Genomic DNA, 20,879 nt, shown 5'->3' with positions numbered 1-20,879 from the left:
AGTAGCCAGTAGATTGCAAGTTATCTGAGGATAGGGGCTGCTTTTGCTTTTTTTTTATATCCCTAGTGCTTTGCACAGAGCCTACCACATAGTAAGTCCTTAAGAAATGCTTGTTGGCGTGATTTGACTACAACAGGAGTTTCCAAAACCTTAAGTCACAGCACCTGCTCTATTATAAATAACAAAACTCCAAAATTCAGATCCGTCAATTGAGTTTTAGTGATTCAGAGAATCAAGCAAAAGCAAGACTATGACTACAGGTGGCAACATTTTGTAGTATATTACATTAGCATCAAAGTAGATCTAAAATTCCTGAGTCTTAAGGCTAAACAGGTCATTAGGGATCTAGTTTAATTCCTTAACTTTATAGAAAAGAAAACAAAGGACGAAAGAGAGAAAATGACCTGCCCGGGGTCAAAGAAAGCAATAAGCAATTTGTTCCTTGTCTCTGTGGGAGACTGGAGGCATATAGGCATTAATGAACAAACTCCATCAATGCTGGCTCCAAGGCCAACACAAGGTAAACTGATCAGACCAACAAAATTACAAAATCACTGGCAGTGATTCCTACTCTACATTGCTTATATTCTTTTATAATACTGACTTATTTTACCATGCCAAGGACTTTTGTGGCAATAACTTTCTTTTTCCAGAAGCTCTAGGAGCTGATGATGCAGTTGCCAGGTTTCACCACCCACAGGGCTCCCTGTTTCTCAGAATGATGGAAGTGGTCTCTGGCTGGGAGCAGGGCTGGTGCCCTGGAGGCATTGCTCTTCCAAGGGCTCATGTGATTATGGTATGGGGCTATCTCCAAATGGGTAAGGAGAGAGGTGATGGCAGGGGTTTGATAGGTAGATAAATCCTATCTAGTTTCCCATACTTTAAAAACTTTAAGCTATGGAACACACATACAAATATTGTCTCTATAGAATCTTGAGTTTCTAGTGTGTCTGTATATTCTATGAGGACTGATACAGACTTATAGGAGTTTTCACTTAGCTCTACTTCCTCATCCCTGTTAAGATTATAACTTACCATCCTAGGAGAGCAATACAAGGGCAAGAGAATGACTACCTGGTTACTGGGTTTTTTCAATAAATTATCATCTTCCATTCTAGTCTATAAGTTTCCTGATACCACTAGTTTTCTCAATTTTTTCCCTGAGATTCTTCCCACACTTTTCAAAATTCACAAACTACTCCTTTCCATTTGCCAGTGTTTTTTTCTTCAAAATGAAGTCAAAGTCTACCAGCTCCAGGAAGCTCTACTGTATTATAAGACACTCCAAACCCATTAGTAGAAAGCTTAACATCTTTGCCTTCACTTTTTTTGTAAAAAGAGTTATAAGGATGCTTTCAGTAGCTTTTTGAAGTTGACATCAAGGACCACAGCCATGACATCCTGAAATGAGACCTTTAATGCCTTTATCAGATAGTGAATCCTGGACCCAGTGTACCAGTGACTCAGGAAACAGTAGCTAAAGAGTTAGCTTCAAAGTCAAGAAAACCTGGGTTGTGGTCCTACTTCTGATATGGTAAATAATCCCAGACAAGTCACTTAAATTCCTGTTCTCAACAACTCTCTTATACTCCCAGAATTCTGGGAATCACAGTATCCCAAAAGCTCCAGTCCTGCTGGCAGTACAGTCCCTGCAGACATCATCCACAAGATTAATCTATGTGTAAAAAAAGACCAACCATCTACCAACTGTGATCCACAGGGCAGGAAAATCAGCTTAGTTAAAGCAAGGCACCCTAAGGGAGAAAGATTTATTTACCAAACAAATCAAACCACTGCCATCACCTCCCTCCTTACTCATTTGAAGATGGCTCAACAGCCTAACCCAATAGCTCTTGGAAGAGCAATGTCTCCAGGTCACCAGTCCTGCTCCCAGCTTAGTCCCCACTTCCACCATCCTGGGAAACAGGGAGTCCTGTAAGAGATGTGGCCTGGCAACTGCATTATCAGGTGCTATAGCTTCTGGGAAAAAAAAATTGCCACAAAAGTCCTTGGCATGGTAAAATGAGTCAGCATTATAGAAGAATATGGTTTTCAATCATTTGAAATAACATTGTAGAAGATGTAGCATTATCTGCTTTGCTGTTGTACTCTAAAGACCATAGCAACCCTTCTAGAAACTGAACTCTTTGAGAACAGGGATAATCTCTATTTGTATCCTCAGTGTTCAGTAGAGTTTAGTATATGATAAAGTTCTTAATAATGCTTTCTCACTTTATTCATTAATTAATTCACTACACACTCATTCATAAGTTACAGAGAAGGCACTAATCAGCTTTGGTATAGGGAGTTTTCTAAGGCAAAGAAATCAGGGGTTCATCCTCTAAAGTACATGAAGGCTCCTACCTGAACAACAGGAAATATATGAATGAAATCCAGCCCCTGGATCTGATGGGGCTCTAGGCGGTGGGGGCACTTCATCCTTGGCAGGACAGATACAATTTTTTCTGTCAAGGCACTGTTGAATGAAAAAACAAACAAAAAAACAAGAAAAGGATGAAGAGACAAGAAGTAGCTTTTGATTAATCTCTGGATACAGTTTCGGGATAATGTCTACAGTAGATAGGAGGAAATGGACTTTAAAATAGGATGGTTTGGGGTCAATTTTGGGAAGAACATAATGGCAGAATCATGACACAGTGGGAACCAAAGGAAATCATTAAATCTCCTACTTGAGAATCTTTTCCAGATATGAGATATCCTCATAGATATCCTCCAGATATCATCTCCTAGAGGGATAGAAAACTATTTTCCCTTTGAGGCACAGATGTGTGATAAACTGAATATAAATCTCTGCTTATATAGATGTATATGTAAATATATTTGCATGTAAATGTATAATTTCCTTCTCTAATAATTTAAAGATAGCTTTGCTTGAAAGAGGTGTTTTCTAGAACCAAAAGTTCTAGGTTCGAGGTTGATGAACATCATCAGTTTTCAACAAATGAATGTGTACTTCTATAATAATCTATGTAAGATAAGGGTTTTTTTTTGTTGTTTTTGTTTCTTTTTGGCTCAAAGAGATATTCAAGTTCAGCAAGAGGAAAGCTCCCTCTAGTGTCTGCAGATTTCTTAGTCTGACAAAAAGTATCATTGGAATGATAAACTATTCTGCAACTTAAAATGAAAATAAATAAGAAAAAAAATTTAATTAAAAAACAAACAAACAAGGATCTGGGACTTCATTGGCATTTCCTGGCCTTTAAGCAGTCTTTGCCCAGACTCCTCTGAGGGGCAATACATTTGCCTGGTTCTTTAATCAGACAAAGATATTTCACACTTTCTTGAAATCCTATGTTTTTCTTGTATAGTTAATATTCTTAGCATTTTATTAACAATACCCTTACCAACAGCATGGAGAGATGAGGTACTAGGCTGGAAGGAAGAAACTGAAAGAATTCAAAGTTGGAAAGGACCTGGGAAGTCATATTGACTGCTACTTGTTCTTGAAGATTTCAAATGAAGAGATATGAAACATCTCCATTTCACTCATAGATCTCATTATTAGGAAATTTTTCCTTAATCCAAACCTAAATTTCCTTTTCTATAATTTTTCCCATGGTTTCTAGTTTTGTACATTAGGACAAAGCAAAATAAGCCTAATCCCACTTCCATATGAGATCCTTTCAAATACTTGGAGACAATTACCTCTAACCCTTTCATTTTATAAATTAGGAAAATGAGGCCTGAAGAAATGATTTGTCCACAATCAAATGGCAAAGGCAGGATGAGAAGAGTCTTGACTTCTATCAGGTGAACACCAACATTTGAGCATTACTGGGGAGGAAACCGTGACATTCGCAAATGAAGCAGTGCCTTTCCCACACCTATAAGATTCATCTGACTCTTACTTTCAATCAGTGATCCATCATGCCTAAATAAGGTCTTGTCAGTAATAGGAATAGCCTTTTTTCCCTTTGTTTAAATATCCTATGACAGCAGCTCTATACCGTAGCATCCAAATGGATCTCAGCTCTCAGACCTTCTCCTACCCTTAGTTAAGCTGCAAGAATTATGTTTAGTGGAGATGGTGAACACTAACATCTGAGGCATTACAGGAGAAGAGGGCCTTATGTTCCCAAATAGCAATACTACCTATAGATTTTTTCATTCTTTTGCAAACCGAAATGGGCAAAAGCCTGGTTAAAAGAGACATAAACCCACAGATAGTAAATGGGTTAGGATAGCATCAAGGGAGAGAAAGCTTACTGTGGAAGGTGGGTGCCCTCTTGGGATTGGTGGGTCCAGAAGGAAAAGTTTAATGTCAGGGTCATTCATTCTTCTACCATCACATAAAATAAGCTACTTGCTAATTTGTCACCATCAAAAAGACAAGTGTATTTACTAGGAGCCTATCATGGTGCCAGTCACTGTATTTAAAGGAGATTCTCACATCAAGGGAAATGAGCTCAAGGATTACCAACCGAATTGTAGATGCTTAATAAATGTTGACTGAATGAATATTAGCCTCAACAGTAAATAATTAGGAAGTTAAATCTGTTGAATAAATTAATCAATCACATAATACACTCCAAAGCCAGATAAAGGTGATTTTTGGATTATTCAGTGCTTTGGGATTATCTGTAGCATTCAAGGGAAAATAAAATCATAGAATGTTAAGAGTTGAAAGAGACCTTAGAGATCATTTAGTCTAAGCTCCTCATTTTACAGTTGAAGAAGGTGATGCTCAGAAAGAAGTGACTTACCTAAGGAAACCTGGTCAGTTAAGTGACAGAAAGAACTAGAAAAGACTTCTGACCAATAAATATCAAAGGCCCAATTATGTCACTTGAGGATGATTAAGTTAGATTCTTAGCAATCTAGTGGGAAGGTATTCTTAGGCAGAAGGAAATCAAAATAGACAGGCAAGTATTTCGGAGAAAGAGTAATAGGGAGGACAAAAACTTCCTTCCCCACACCCGTCTCCTAACCCTTTCTACCCTGTCCTCTCCAAATCCCCCAGTGACCTCCAATCCACTCTAGAGGAGTCTTTTACCTCTCAGCTGAAGAGCTCATAGAGATTTTGGTTATCTATGTGTTCATATGGTCATAAAGATTTGGGGAGTTCAGTATCTGAGGCCCCGATTTTACTTTGAGTTACACAAATCAACTTTGTCCAATACAATCTGAATTCCCTCTGGTCAATAAAAAGTATTATTCAGGACAGATAATTTCATATCTAACTCAATTAGGAACTTACATTTTTTGACCTATCGTAGAGTTTTCCTGAAACAGTAAGTCAACGTCTATATCAAAGTTGCAAGTAGTGATACACCAAGTCATTCCTCCTACTACCTGGAAAACATAAAAAAATAAATAATAATAATGATTTTCCCTTTTCAGTTTTGATGGAAGGAGTGGTGGTGGGATAAGGAAAGGTCAGAAATATTAACTTCCTATATAATCTATGTATGATGTATAAGCACTATCTTAAGACCTTTCTACATGTAACTAGGTTAATTTTTCCCTAATAAGCTCTAAAATTATCTTCACGATTTAAGTGGTTGACTTCATTTCTTGATTTCCTTAGTACAAAAACCACCAGGAATTAAGGGGCTGGGAGCATCTCTCTGAGGCTTCTGTCTAAAAAATAGGAACCTGACTAACACCAGGACAGGAGAGCTGGGTATGCTCAACAAATATCCTTTACTGAATGTTCTTCTCTAATTATGGCTAATTAAATCTTCTTTTGTTTAGTGTCTGGGCTATTAAGTGTTTCATTTCATTCCCACCTCTAGCTTATATTATCAGACTAGCCTGATCTGTTTTGGCTTATAGCAACCTAACAACAATCCTATGAAGAAGGTCAAACAAGTATTATTATACTTGTTTTATTGGCAGGAATGAGGATTATTAAGGTTAAGTAATTTATTTAGAATCAGAACACTAGAATCTAGTGTTAAAACTAGAAATCAAAGCCATGTCTTTTAACTTTAATTGCAGAGGGATTTCCTACATGATGTTATCTCTCAACAGTTATACATATTGGAAAGCGAACTTTTTGGCTCTTTACCACTTTCTCTTTTAGTGATAAAAGTTTATATTCTGGATCCCTGGATGAAATTTTATGACTCTAACTAGGAAGGAAAGCAACTCTTATGGCTAAAATTAAGAAGTCACATTTAGATTTTCTTCATTTAACTCAATTGTATGCTGATCTCTGGATGCTAGGATAAATTCAGAACTGGAATGGACCTCAGAGGTTATCTCTAAATTTTACAGATGAGGAAACTAAGACCCAGAAAGGAAAAGAGTTTGCCCTAAGTATATCACTAGTAAATAGACTGGAGGTATCTCAAGAGATACTTGTTGAGAGTTCTTCCCAGGCAGCATCATAGCTTGGCAGGGGGTACAGCTAGGCCTAGAAGTTAGTTATTCCAAAGTGGGACTGATTCGCCCTGAAAGTCATGCTGACTTGGTAAATTAGAGGTACTTTACTTGAGGAAAACATTATATACTCTAAAACAATAATTCTGTATTATATGAAACTTTCATTTTATCATTTATTCATTATTCATTTAGTTGTTAATAAGCCCCTTAAAACTAGAGAAGGAGAAAGGGGGGTAGTGGAAGATAGGGGAAATGCAAAGTGGAAGAAAAAGGAAAATTAAGCCCTGTTTCTGTTGTGCTAAGAGGAATAAGGAGGGCCTGAATGGTAAGAATAATTAAATGTTTACATCAGTAACAGAAACAAATGGCTCTCTTTGCCCTACCTACCCCTACAGTTTAGAATACAAACCTAGCTCAGATTGAGATTAAAAAGGAAAATGGAGGCAGGGCTAATTTGGGGGTAAAGACCATAAGAATCAATCCCTTTCTACATGAAACCTTTTAGCCAAAGGCCCTGGAGTTACCTTAATCATAGGCTATTTTTATTGGATGGTTCCCTAATTTTACAGGAACAAATTAAGTGATGAATACACTTATATTTTAATAACATAATTAGGACAGAAATACAAATATCTCATATTTAATGTATTCTCAAAAAATATTTGTTGAAAGACAGTCCAGTGATCTTCTGTGAATGACTTTGCTATTCTCAACAATACAATGATCTACTACTCTAAAGGACTTATATTGAAAAAATGCTATCCATACCCAGAAAAAGAACTGAATACAGGTTGAAGCATTTTTTTTAAACTTTATTTTTTTAAGGATTTTTTGGAGGAGATCTATATTTTCTTTCACAACATTACTGTTATGGAAACAATTTGCCTAACTTCAAATGTGACTTCTCATCAAGGGAGTGGAAAAGAAAGGAGAGAATCTGGAACTCAAAAGTTTTAAAAACAAATGTAAAAAATTGTTTTACACGTAATTGTGGAAAATAAAAATATTAAATAAAGCACAAGGAAAAAAAAAGATAGTCTAAGAAGGTATGGGGAGGGGAGGGAGAAGGGAAAGGAAGAAAGAACAAAAATGTTTTTTTTTTTTTTGTTTTTGTTTTTTTTTTTAATTTTTTATTTTATTTTATAATTATAACATTTTTTGACAGTACATATGCATGGGTAATTTTTTACAACATTATCCCTTGCACTTACTTCTATTCAGATTTTTTCCCTTCCTCCCCCAACCCCCTCCCCCTGATGGCAAGCAGTCTTATATATGTTAAATATATTACAGTATAATTTAGATACAATATATGTGTGTATAACCGAATTTTTTGTTGCACAGGAAGAATTGGATTCAGAAGGTAAAAATAACAGTTTACATTCATTTCCCAGTCCTTTTCTGGATGTAGCTGGTTCTGTCCATCATTAATCAATTGGAATTGGATTAGCTCTTCTCTATGTTGAAGAAATCCACTTCCATCAGCATACATCCTCGTACAGTATCATTGTTGAAGTGTATAATGATCTTCTGGTTCTGCTCGTTTCACTCAGCATCAGTTGATGTAAGTCTCTCCAAGCCTCTCTGTATTTCTCCTGTTGGTCATTTCTTATAGAACAGTAATATTCCATAACATTCATATACCATAGTTTACCCAACCATTCTCCAATTGATGGACATCCATTCATCTTCCAGCTTCTAGCCACTATGAAAAGGGCTGCCACAAACATTTTGGCACATACAGGACCCTTTCCCTTCTCTAGTAGTTCCTTGGGGTATAAGCCCAGTAGTAGTATGGCTGGGTCAAAGGGTATGCACATTTTGATAACTTTTTGGGCATAATTCCAGATTGCTCTCCAGAATGGTTGGATTCTTTCACAACTCCACCAACAATGCATCAGTGTCCCAGTTTTCCCACAGCCCCTCCAACATTCATCGTTATTTGTTCCTGTCATTTTAGCCAATCTGACAGGTGTGTAATGATACCTCAGAGTTGTCTTAATTTGCATTTCTCTGATCAATAGTGATTTGGAACACTCTTTCATATGAGTGGAAATAGTTTCAATTTCATCGTCTGAAAATTGTCTGTTCATATCCTTTGACCATTTATCAATTGGAGAATGGCTTGATTTCTTATAAATTAAAGTCAATTCTCTGTATATTTTGGAGATGAGGCCTTTATCAGAAACTTTAACTGTAAAAATGTTTTCCCAATTTGTTACTTCCCTTCTAATCTTGTTTGCATTAGTTTTGTTTGTGCAGAAACTTTTTAATTTGGTGTAATCAAAATGTTCTATTTTGTGATCAATAATGGTCTCTAGTTCTCCCTTGGACACAAACTCCTTCCTCCTCCACAAGTCTGAGAGGTAAACCATCCCATGTTCCTCCAATTTATTTATGATTTCGTTCTTTATGCCTAAATCTTGGACCCATTTTGATCTAATCTTAGTATGTGGTGTTAAATGTGGGTCCATGCCTAGTTTCTGCCATACTAATTTCCAGTTTTCCCAGCAGTTTTTGTTAAATAATGAATTCTTATCCCAAAATTTGGGATCTTTGGGTTTGTCAAAGATTAGATTGCTATTTTTATTCACTATCTTGTCCTGTGAACCTAACCTATGCCACTGATCAACTAGTCTATTTCTTAGCCAATACCAAATGGTTTTGGTGACTGTTGCTTTATAATATAGCTTTAAATCAGGTACACTTAGACCACCTTCCTCTGACTTTTTTTTCATTAGTTCCCTTGCAATTCTCGACCTTTTATTCTTCCATATGAATTTTGTTGTTATTTTTTCTAGGTCATTAAAATAGTTTCTTGGGAGTCTGATTGGTATAGCACTAAATAAATAGATTAGTTTGGGGAGTATTGTCATCTTTATTATATTCGCTCGGCCTATCCAAGAACATTGAATGTCTTTCCAATTATTTAAATCTGACTTTATTTTTGTGGCAAGTGTTTTGTAATTTTGCTCATATAATTCCTGACTCTCCTTTGGTAGATATATTCCCAAATATTTGATACTATCGACTGTTATTTTGAATGGAATTTCTCTTTGTATCTCTTGCTGTTGGATTGTGTTGGTAATGTATAAAAATCCTGAGGATTTATGTGGATTTATTTTGTATCCTGCGACTTTGCTAAAATTCTGAATTATTTCTAATAGCTTTTTAGCAGAGTCTTTGGGGTTCTCTAAGTATACCATCATGTCATCTGCGAAAAGTGACAATTTGATTTCTTCATTTCCTACTCTAATTCCTTGGATCTCTTTCTCGGTTCTTATTGCCAAGGCTAGAGTTTCTAGTACTATATTGAATAGTAATGGTGATAGTGGGCAACCTTGTTTCACTCCTGATCTTACAGGGAAAGGTTCTAGTTTATCACCATTACATATGATGTTTACTGAAGGTTTTAAATATATGCTCCTTATTATTTTAAGGAATAGTCCATTTATTCCTATACTCTCAAGCGTTTTTAGTAGGAATGGATGTTGGATTTTATCAAATGCCTTTTCTGCATCTATTGAGATGATCATATGGTTTTTATTAATTTGATTATTAATATGGTCAATTATACTAATAGTTTTCCTAATATTAAACCATCCCTGCATTCCTGGTATAAATCCCACTTGGTCATAGTGTATTATCCTGGGGATGATTTTCTGAAGTCTATTTGCTAATATCTTATTTAAGATTTTAGCATCAATATTCATTAAGGAAATTGGTCTATAGTTTTCTTTCTCAGTTTTCGATCTACCTGGTTTAGGTATCAGTACCATGTCTGTGTCATAGAAGGAATTTGGTAGGACTCCTTCAATCCCTATTTTTTCAAATAGTTTACATAGCATTGGAGTTAGTTGTTCTTTAAATGTTTGGTAGAATTCACCTGTAAATCCATCTGGTCCTGGGGACTTTTTCTTAGGAAGTTGGTTAATAGCTTGGTCTATTTCTTTTTCTGAGATGGGACTATTTAAACTACTTACTTCTTCCTCTGTTAATCTGGGCAAGCTATATTTTTGAAGGTATTCTTCCATTTCATTTAAGTTATCGAATTTATCGGCATAAAGTTGAGCAAAGTAGCTCCTAACTATTGTTCTAATTTCCTCTTCATTAGTGGTGAGTTCACCCTTTTCATTTTCAAGACTATCAATTTGCTTTTTCTCTTTCCTTTTTTTAATCAGGTTTACTAAGGGTTTGTCTATTTTGTTGGTTTTTTCATAAAACCAACTCTTAGTTTTATTAATTAATTCAATAGTATTTTTACTTTCAATTTTATTAATCTCACCTTTTATTTTTTGAATTTCAAGTTTTGTGTTTGTCTGGGGGTTTTTAATTTGTTCCTTTTCTAGCAATTTTAGTTGTAAACCCAATTCGTTGGCCCTCTCTTTCTCTATTTTATGCAGGTAGGCCTGTAGAGATATAAAACTTCCCCTAATTACTGCTTTGGCTGTATCCCACACATTTTGGTATGATGTCTCATTATTGTCATTTTCTTGGGTGAAGTTATTAATTATGTCTATGATTTGCTGTTTTACCCAATCATTCTTTAGTATAAGATTATTTAGTTTCCAATTATTTTTTGGTCTATTTTCCCCTGGCTTTTTATTAAATGTTATTTTGATTGCATTATGGTCTGAAAAGGATGCATTTACTATTTCTGCCTTACTGCATTTGATTTTGAGGTTTTTATGCCCTAGTATATGATCAATTTTTGTATAGGTTCCATGAACTGCTGAGAAGAAAGTATATTCCTTTCTGTCTCCATTTAGCTTTCGCCAAAGATCTATCATATCAAACTTTTCTAGTATTCTATTTACCTCTTTGACTTCTTTCTTATTTATTTTGTGGTTTGATTTATCTAATTCTGAGAGTGCAAGGTTGAGATCTCCCGCTATTATAGTTTTGCTATCTATTTCCTCTTGCAGCTCTCTTAATTTCTCTTTTAAGAATTTAGATGCTGCACCACTTGGTGCATACATGTTTAATATTGATACTGCTTCACTATTGATGCTTCCCTTTAGCAGGATATAATGCCCTTCCTTATCTCTTTTAATTAGATCAATTTTTGTTTTTGCTTGATCTGAGATGAGGATGGCTACTCCTGCTTTTTTGGTTTTGCCTGAAGCATAATAGATTCTGCTCCACCCTTTTACTTTTAGTTTGAATGTCTCATCCTGTTTCAGGTGTGTTTCCTGTAAACAACATATAGTAGGATTCTGACTTTTAATCCAGTCTGCTAACTGCTTCCTCTTTATGAGGCAGTTTGCCCCATTCACATTTATGGTTAGAAGGACTAATTCTATATTGCTTGCCATCCTATTAACCCCTGCTTATGCTTTTCCCTTTTCCTTCCCTTTTACCCTCCTATCCAGTATTAAACTGGTAAACACCACTTGCTTTTCACAGCCCTCCCTTTTTAGGATCCCTCCCCCACCTTAAAGATCCTCCCCTTATTTTACCCCTTTTCCTCGAAATTACTGTATTCCCTTCCCCTTAGCTTACTCCTTCCCTTTCACTTTTCAATGAAGTGGAAGAAGTTTCACCATAAATCGAGTATGTCTATTGATACACGCTATGTTCATCTCCCTCCTTTCTTTCTCTCAGATATAATAGGTTACCTTTGCCTCTTCATGAGATGTAGTACCACCACTTTGTACTTTTTTATGATATAATCTCCTTTCCACCTCTATTTTCTAAGACAAATTGTACATATGTTCTTTACATATTTTTTTGACAGAAGTATAGTTCTCAAGATTTCTTTTTACCTTTTTTAGAAGTCTCTTGAGTTCTGTATTTGAAGATCAAACCTCTTATGTAGGTCTGGTTTTTTCATCAAAAATAGATGGAATTCATTTATTTCGTTAAATGTCCATCTTCTTCCCTGGAAAACGATGCTCATTCTTGCTGGGTAAGTTATTCTTGGCTGCATACCAAGTTCCTTAGCCTTTCGGAATATCATGTTCCAGGCCCTGCGTTCTTTTAATGTGGACGCTGCTAGATCCTGTGTTATCCTTATTGTGGATCCTCCATATCTGAATTGTTTTTTTCTAGCAGCTTCCAATATCTTTTCCTTTGTCTGATGGTTCTTGAACTTGGCTACTATATTTCTTGGCGTTTTGATTTTAGGGTCCCTTTCAGTAGGTGATCGATGAATTTTCTCAATGTCTATTTTACCCTCTGTTTCCAAAACGTCTGGGCAGTTCTCTTTGATAATTTCCTCGAAAATGGTGTCCAAGCTCTTTTTTTCCTCCCATTTTTCAGGGAGTCCGATTATTCTCAAATTGTCTCTCCTGGATCTGTTTTCCAGGTCTGTTGTCTTTCTGGTAAGGTACTTGACAGTCTTTTCAATTGTTTCATTTCTCTGGTTTTGCTTGACTCCCTCTTGGTTTCTCCTTGAGTCATTCATTTCTACTTGTTCCAGTCTAATTTTCAATGATGTATTTTCTTCACTCACTTTTTTTATATCTCTTTGTAATTGTCCAATTGAGTTTTTATCTTCTATGGAATTTTTTTCCATTTTATCCATTTTATTTTTTAGAGAGCTGATTTCTTTTTCCAGCTCACTAATCCTGTTTTCCTTGGAGTTGTTTACCTTTTCCAGCTCACTAATCTTGTTTCTCAATGATTTGATTTCTTTATCCATTCTGTCTTTGAATGCATGGGATGACTTCTCCAGGCTCTCTTGCCAAGCTTCCCTTTCCTTTTCCCATTTCTCTTCCAGCTCTCTTGTGAGAGCCTTTTTTATTTCCTCTATGAGGTTCTTTTGTATTGAGGAGCAGCTTATATCCCTCCCAGGGGATACATCTGGGGACAGTCTGTTCCTAGTCTCCTCAGCATTTGAAGTCTGCTCCCTCTCCACACAAAAGCTGTCAATGGTTAGAGCCCTTTTGAATTTTTTATTCATTTTGTCAGAATCAAAGAAAACAAACTGACAAGAGAAGCAATTGGTCTGTTTTGCGGGGGATAGGGCTGGATGTTATTAATGGGCTTCCTCTACAGACTGGGGATAGGGCAGCAGAGAGCCACTAACAGAACAGCAATGACTGTACTGAGTCTGCGCTCTGAGGCTCCGAGAACGCACCGAGTCAGTCCAGGTGGGGGTTGGGGGTGGCCGGGCTCTGAGAGACGCTGGCTTTCTGGGGTTTTAATCTTCACCTCCGGTGTTTACACCCTCTCTGCTGCTCCTGGCTTGCTGCCAAGACGGAGCATCCACACTGGGGCAAAAGCCCTTTCGCAGAAACTGCAGAGATCACACCCCTCCCCCTCCGGTCTGAGCTGTGTGAGCTGCCTGTCTTGCTCTGGCTGTCTGCCCTCAGTCTGCGCCCAGTCTGATTGACCCTCCCCCGAACAAACACAGACCTTTTCTGGCGACTTTCAAGGATGTCTTCTCTTGGTGATAATTTGTGGATTTCTTTCTGGGTCAAGCATTAAGTCAGAGGCTTGTCATGAAGTAAGTTCTGAGAGAAAGCGAGGAGCTCAAGCAGCTGTCTGCCTCCCCGCCGCCATCTTAGCCGGAAGTCGAAAGAACAGAAATGTTGAGTTAAATCTGTCTACTGTATAGCTTAAGTTGGCAAACACTGGACTAGATAATGACTAAGATCTCTTCTGGGTCTAAACAGTCTCCTAATTTCTCATGTACCTACCCAATTTGATCAATTTATATAGGAGAAGAAACCATGATTTGGGATTCTTTGTGCATTATTTCATAGTGTCAGATTCTACCATGAAAATAGAAATAGCTCAATAAATATATCTGAATGGCATTATGTAAAGAAAATGGACAAATCTGAATATTTCTAAAGCAAATGAGAGTTGTCAGGTGCGGGGGACAGGAAGAGGAACAAATAGAAGACAGAGAAACAGGTAAAATGACTCTTATCTTCTACTCCCAATGTCATCTACACTAGGCTGACACAAAAGATTTTCTTCTTACCTTGTCAAAGGGTGACAAGCCTTTAATTCTTGCCCTGAAATATCCAGCTGCAACCAAGAGCTCCAAAATTTCTGCCAATTTGATGTTTTGTTCTTCATCTTCTCTTGTTTCCACCTAAAGGAAGCCCCCAAAAAAGGAAGAAAGGGAAAAAAAAGTCAGGTGGATGATTTATTTTCATTTGATGTCAAGGTTTGATCAACAAGAAGATAATGACACAGATGCACTACTATTCAGTGAACTCTTGCTGACAATACAATGACCACTTAATGAGTTTCTATTATATATAACACAGCACAGTGGTAGACCTTCAGCATAAGAAATACAACATGTGATGTATTCACCTGTCCACAAAGAACTTAAAATTTAAACAGCTAGAGCAATAAGACAAATATGTAGCAATGAACAAAATAATGCCAGGGAAATAGATTATATACTTAAACACTAAAGGAATTTAGGGCAAGAGAGAAATCATTATGGAGTATGGTTAATCAGGAATGATTTCTTAAAAGAGGCAAATTTTAATTTTGTAATATTCCTTTACATTCCTATCCCTACAGCTAGAACTCTGATTAGATCATTTTTAAATTACTGCACCACCCTCCTTGATTCCAAATCCTCCCTCCTCCAATCTATCCTATTCCAACAATTCCTTCCCCAAAATTGCCACTTCATTACTCCCTATTCAACAAACTGGGCTTTGAAGGAATAGTTAATTTTCAATTTTCAAGAGACTACTCAGTCTAGGAAGCTAAGGGGTTTCAACTCCTTGGTGGTTGAACCATAGGAATTCAACCACCTAGTTTGGTTGATTTTCAAGACAGTTGAGACCCAGAATTGTAACTAAAGATATCTTTAATAGTAGTTCTATGGCAAAGGTCCATTCTGCTTTTGGGCAATATGATATGTGAAAATTTAAATTTAAGCAATAAACTCATTCATTAAGTCAAAAAACATTCAGTGACTACTATATATAAGGCACAGTGCTAAACAACTGAATAGATGTAAAAGTCAATTCAATAATCACTCATTAAGTACTTCCTATGTTCATGGCACTATACCAAGGAAATTTTCTTATGGGGACATTCTATGTCTTAGAATTTGGAGAAGAATGAGAAATCAAAGAACTGTAGGATAAGTAAAAGAGAGGAACAGAACCATGGCTTTGATCAAAGCCACTAAATATATTTTACTGTTTTTATTAACTAACCTCTGCAGTTAATAACTTTTAACTGCTCTCTGCAATCCAATTAAAAAAAAAAAAAAAGTTTAAATCTAGCATCCAGATGTTAACTCACTTTTGAATTCTCCCCTTTCCCTCCACATCCAGCAGGTCACCAATACATTTTTCCTTATTCCTTTACATTCCTACCTCTATAATATTCTAGCTGGAACTCTGATTACTTCAAATTTAAACCACTGTAACAGCCTCCTAACTAGTATCTCAGATTCTAACTCCTCCCTCAACCAATCCACTGATCTTCCAAAATTGCCATTTTATCACTCTCTATTCAAAAATTTCTGATGGTTTCCTACCGCTCATAGGATAAATATTGTAGTGGAAAGAACAAAAGATGTGGGTACAAATCCCAACTCTGACACTACTTAATCCTATCTTAACCTACCCTCATTTTTCATATATAAAGTGGGAATAAAATCTAGTCTGAGGAAGCTGCTTTGGATATCTTTGAATAATATATAATTGAGTCATCATTTCCTCTTATTCTGTGAGAGTCCTTTGTGCCAACTAGACTGTCTGAGCTCATTCCTGAGGGTTTTTTGTTTGTTTGTTTGTTTGTTTTGTTTTGTTCACCACTCTCTCTCTCTCTCCTCAGTCATATCAGTTCTTTAAGGCTCAGCTTAAATATCTTTTTTCACTGAGGCTTTCCCTGATCACTCCATTTGAGACTCCTAAACATAGCAGTCACTCTCTAATCCTCATTTAAGTTTTGAATCACATTCCAGATTTTTCTTCCTCTTTACCCTTCTTCTCATCCCAGAAAAATTTTAACTAAAACTCCATTCTCCTGCTTGCTGACTTACTCCCTAAAAATATTATTTTAGGAAGGGCTTTCTTTTACCATGTTTCACCTCACTAACAAGTAAATTCTGAGAGTAGGAGACCAAGTATAGATAGGGGAGGGCAATGCTGGAAGCAACAGTTTGTGTGGGTCTGGAGCACTGGTATCAAATTCAAATAGAAACTCCCTGCCTTCAGCATACCGACTTAGAAAACCACACATTAACATAATTGATATTCTCCCATCAGGGAAGCTAGACAGCTCAGTCTACAGGAGTGTCTGGCTTGGAGTTAGGAAGACTCATCTTCCTGAGTTCAAATCCAGCCTCAGACACTTAATAATTGTGTGACCCTGAGCAAGTTACCCAACCCTGTCTGCCCCAGTTTCTTCATCTATAAAATAAGTTGGAGAAAAAAATGGCAAACCACTTTCAGCCAAGAAAATTCTAAATGGGGTCACAAAAAGTTGCTGCCTTTGGTCTAGAGGGACAAATTATCAAGATATGTGAAAGAAGGAAGGCTATCAAAGAAATGGGAGGGCAGGGGGAATCACAAAGCTCATTACAAAAAAAAAAAGGGGGTATCTAAGAAAATATCACTAATAATCCGTGTGACTAGTTGCTCTACAAAATCTTTTATAAAGAAAAATATGTATTTTTCTCACCTACATGCTGAAAGCATCTGTGATGATGATATGAAAAGTAACAGACAGTGACAAATGATATGCTAAACTGGGTCACATTACTCCACTCCCAAAACTGACTAACAGGTACAGAGAAAGTAAGCTTTCACTTTACTTAAGATTCGCTGACACTGCTACTTTAAAGGTTTTTCTCCAAAAAAAAGTTTCTCTTTTTTTCTCACTTTTTAAATTTCATTACATATATTCACTGAGGCTTAAAGCAGGAATCTTAGGATCACAGATTTAGAGCTGGAAGGAATCTTATAAGCCATGCACTCCATCACTTCTATTTTAGAGATGACAAAAATTGAGGCTGAGAGTAGAGAAGTCTACTTGGCCAAATCACACAGAGCAGAGTGAGGGTTCAAGCTCAGTTTCTGTAACTAAATCCAGTACCACCTGGATTTTAACATGCTCTGTTAGCAAAGATGTATATACTAGGAAAAGGGATTTGTCACTGACATGATGGACATCCAGTGTAGATAGCTTCCAACACAAGGGTTTACAGATCGATGCAAAATTTCCACCATAAGAGCCATTATCACACAGAAAAGCTTAGTCTTAATTCTTTATATGGAAAAAAAACCTAGTGGATGAAGAATGCCTATTGTCTATGGTCTGATATGTGACTAGAACAATCAATAGTTCTGGTTCATCAATGCATGGTTTGGATAAATACTTCAAATCAACAAGCAGAATAAGAGCAGGAGAGTAAGATGGACTGAATTTTTGGAAATGATGCCGTTTTTAATGGGTCCTTTCCTCCCCCTAGTTTCTCCCTAAAACACAAACCAATCTTTTTTTTTTTTTTTTTTAATATGATAAAATAAAATTCTAGAGATCCTTTATGGCTATAAAATATGGGATAACAGTTTTCAAAGAATTAAAGTTTTAGGCCCCTATGAGGGTAATGGACAGAAAGGCTTGAATGAATTGCAGCAGATTACCATAGGGGGACTGTACAAGGGATGAGGGCAGAAAAGATATAATCAGAGAAATATATGACAGGAAAAGAAGGTGACTCTATCAGGTAGGGAGAATATGGAATTACCCATGCTCAGTTTTTGGGTTTTATGGGGACCCATACAAAGATATTCAAAAAAGAATTTTTTACAAAATGAGAAGGCGTGGATGACTTACAGTCCATACTGTCAGAGGTCATCTAATACCACATCCTCATTTTACAGATAAGGCAACACAGGTACAACAAGAGAAAATGACTTGTCCAAAAATAAAATCACAGATTCATGAAAGAATCAAAATGGGTTTACATTTCTCCAGCTTACACCAAAACAGAAAGCAGGGAGGCAGACCAGAAACTGATTAAGCGTTTAGAAAGAATCATTAATTGAAATGAAAATTGAAGACATTTTCACTGACTGTCCTCCATTCCTAGAATTCTCTCCCTCTTCATTTCTACTTCCTGGCTCTCTACAAAAATCCTGCCTTCTAAGAGAATTCTTTCCCAAACCTTCTTTTCTGTTGATTATCTCTGAGCTATCCTGTACATACTTTGCTAGCACATAGTTATTTGCATGTTAGCACTCTCTCTGGACTGTGAGCTCCTTCAGAACAGGGACTATTCTGTGCCTTTCTTTGCACCACTAATATTGAGCACACAGTAAGCACTATATAAATGTTAGTTACCACTGTTACTATTTATGTCTATTGCACTTAAGGCAGTGCCTGGAATACAGCAAGCACTTAATAAATGCTTGTTGATCGACAACTCAAAAAATAGCACTACCTTGAAGACGAAGAGGAAAAGCATTTGCCGCTGTGTTTATGCCTGGTCTCTTGCTAAGTCAGCTTTGCTTCCAAACATACTAATCATCATCTCAGGAAACAGAAGGCTTGCTGGTTGTCTTCCTGCTCCCAATCTCTCCCCACTTCAGGATATTCACCACTCAGCCATCAAAGTACAAGTCTGACCACTCCACCAATCCCTCCCTAACTTGTGCCTCCCTAACATTCCAAGTAAAACCTCTGGTATTCAGAGTCCTTTACAAACTCGCTGCCCCCTTCGAGAAATCTCCATCTCCCAGTTCTAACTATTTTCACCGGCGATGCTCTTCCAGCTCATCATTGCTTCTTGGCTTCCTAAAATTCCAGCTAAAATTCCACCCTCTATAAAAAGCCTTTCGGGATCCTCCATAATTCCGGTGCCTTCCCTCCATTGATTACTTCCAATTTGCATAGTTTTGCATACCTTGTTTGAACATAGGGATTTGCATGTTATGTTAAACTGTGAGCTCAAGGACAGCAAGGACTTCTGCCTTTCCGGTAGCCCCGGGGCTTAGCCCGGCACTTATGTTTACTGACTGACAGGCTGAATGAAGGCACTGAGTCAAGTCTGCTTTTTCTCAACCGCTTCGCTCATGACATCCTCTCCTGGAGAAAGCCCTACTCACCAGGCTCCAAACCTCAGAAATAAAGCACCCACCAGCGAACTTCCCGCCCCTCCTCCCACATTACTCCGTAGTTTTCAGCATTTTCCAGACGCACCTCCCACTCTCTCTACCTAGAGTGTGCATGTTTGCACGCAGACCCAGGCACCGGAGACGCTTTCCAAGACAACAGCCCAAGCCCCGCGCCGGCCGCCGCCCCGAGGGAACTCTGGGCGTGTCAGAGGCACTCCGGGAGGGCAGGCGGACACGCCCCCTCGCCAGACCGCTCAACCAGAGCGGAGAAGAGAGCCCAGCGGCCGGCAAGGTCACCCCTTGCACAATCATTAAACCCATAGGACTGAGCTGCAAGTCTCGTGATCGGAGATAAAGGAAGGAGCCTTAGTCCGAAGAGGAGAAGTACGCGAGCCGACAGGCGGGCACACGGCGGCCGAGGACAGTGGTCGGGACTGGCGCCCCGGGCATCCAGCGGCTCCCCGAGCCCGCTCCCGGACCATTCCCGCGGCCCGAGAGGCTGGGAGAAAACCCGGTGGCGGGGCAGCCAGGAGGGGACGCGCGCCTCCCCGCCTCTCTCAGCGGCTCCCCAGCGTCCTCTCCCCCCCTGGCAGACACACCTGGGTATGAGGATGAGTGCTAGACGGGGCCCCCTCCCCGCTCACGCCCTCTCCGGGCACACCCAGGAAACCTAGTCCCGGAAGGGCTCCTAACAGGAAGGGGGACCCATTCCGTACCTCCTGCGGGGCCTGGCCCTCCGGCCCCTGGGGGAGCTCCATGGCCCACCCACCCAGCTCGGGACCGGCGGCTGCAGCAGAGCCGAGGCGGGGAACCGCCGGAGGAAGTCGTCCCTTGTTCGGAGCTGCTACCGGGGTGGAGTGCAAAGAGAAAACTTCCTCCGCCTGCAGCCAAGCCTCCTCGCCGCCTGCCCCGGCCTGCGCATGCGCACCGGCGCCTGCCCCGGCCCGAGAGGACGCGCTCCGTGCCGGGTTTCCGAGGCTGCCGGGAGCTGGCCGAGACATCGGGCATCAAGTTCAGGTTCGAGCAGTGGCGGCTGAGCCCCCTAGGAAGGCTTTGCTGGAGGGGTCGCTTTCCCGGTTCTGGAGGGCAACTGTCTGGGAAAGCGGGCGCGCCCTCCCTCCTGCCCCTTGGCAGAATAAGAGCGCATGTTCACTCGCCAGCGAAGCCCTTTGATGGGAGGAGGTTGGAGACCAGGCTTGGCTCATGTGATTTATTCTGCACTAGACTCTAATGCTAGAAATGTGCCGGGACATACAGTGTGTTGGAATCACGAGATCCAAGTTCAAACTCTAATTTTGCCGATGTCAGTGGGCAAACCACTTTGTTTCTCCGGGTTTTAATTTCCTTGTCCGCAAAATGAAGCAGCGAACTCCCACGTGTCCCTCCTTGTTCTGACGAGGCTTATCTAGTTCTGAGCCCTAGTTGTGAATGTCCGAGAAAAAGGCCCCAGGTGCAGGCCAAGTGGCACTGACCGAGTAG

General features: G+C 38.8%; 1 protein-coding gene across 1 annotated transcript in view; it reads right to left on the bottom strand.

The window, feature by feature from the left end:
* The window catches only part of CCDC93 (CCC complex scaffolding subunit CCDC93), a 119,819-nt gene extending 99,282 nt beyond the window's left edge, over positions 1 to 20,537 (bottom strand). The window contains exons 1-4 of the mRNA XM_074301850.1: positions 20,117 to 20,537; positions 14,282 to 14,395; positions 5,219 to 5,313; positions 2,365 to 2,476 (exon numbers count right to left, since the gene is read on the bottom strand). Coding sequence (XP_074157951.1) covers positions 2,365 to 2,476; positions 5,219 to 5,313; positions 14,282 to 14,395; positions 20,117 to 20,401 — 606 coding nt within the window. The 5' untranslated portion in view covers positions 20,402 to 20,537. The remainder of the gene's footprint in view (positions 1 to 2,364; positions 2,477 to 5,218; positions 5,314 to 14,281; positions 14,396 to 20,116) is intronic.
* Between the last annotated feature and the right edge of the window lie 342 nt (positions 20,538 to 20,879).

Source organism: Sminthopsis crassicaudata, chromosome 3 (genome assembly GCF_048593235.1).
Source record: "Sminthopsis crassicaudata isolate SCR6 chromosome 3, ASM4859323v1, whole genome shotgun sequence".
NCBI lineage: Eukaryota > Metazoa > Chordata > Mammalia > Dasyuromorphia > Dasyuridae > Sminthopsis > Sminthopsis crassicaudata.
The sequence above is the reverse complement of the archived record's forward strand: the minus strand, read 5'-3'. Positions and strand labels throughout refer to the sequence as shown.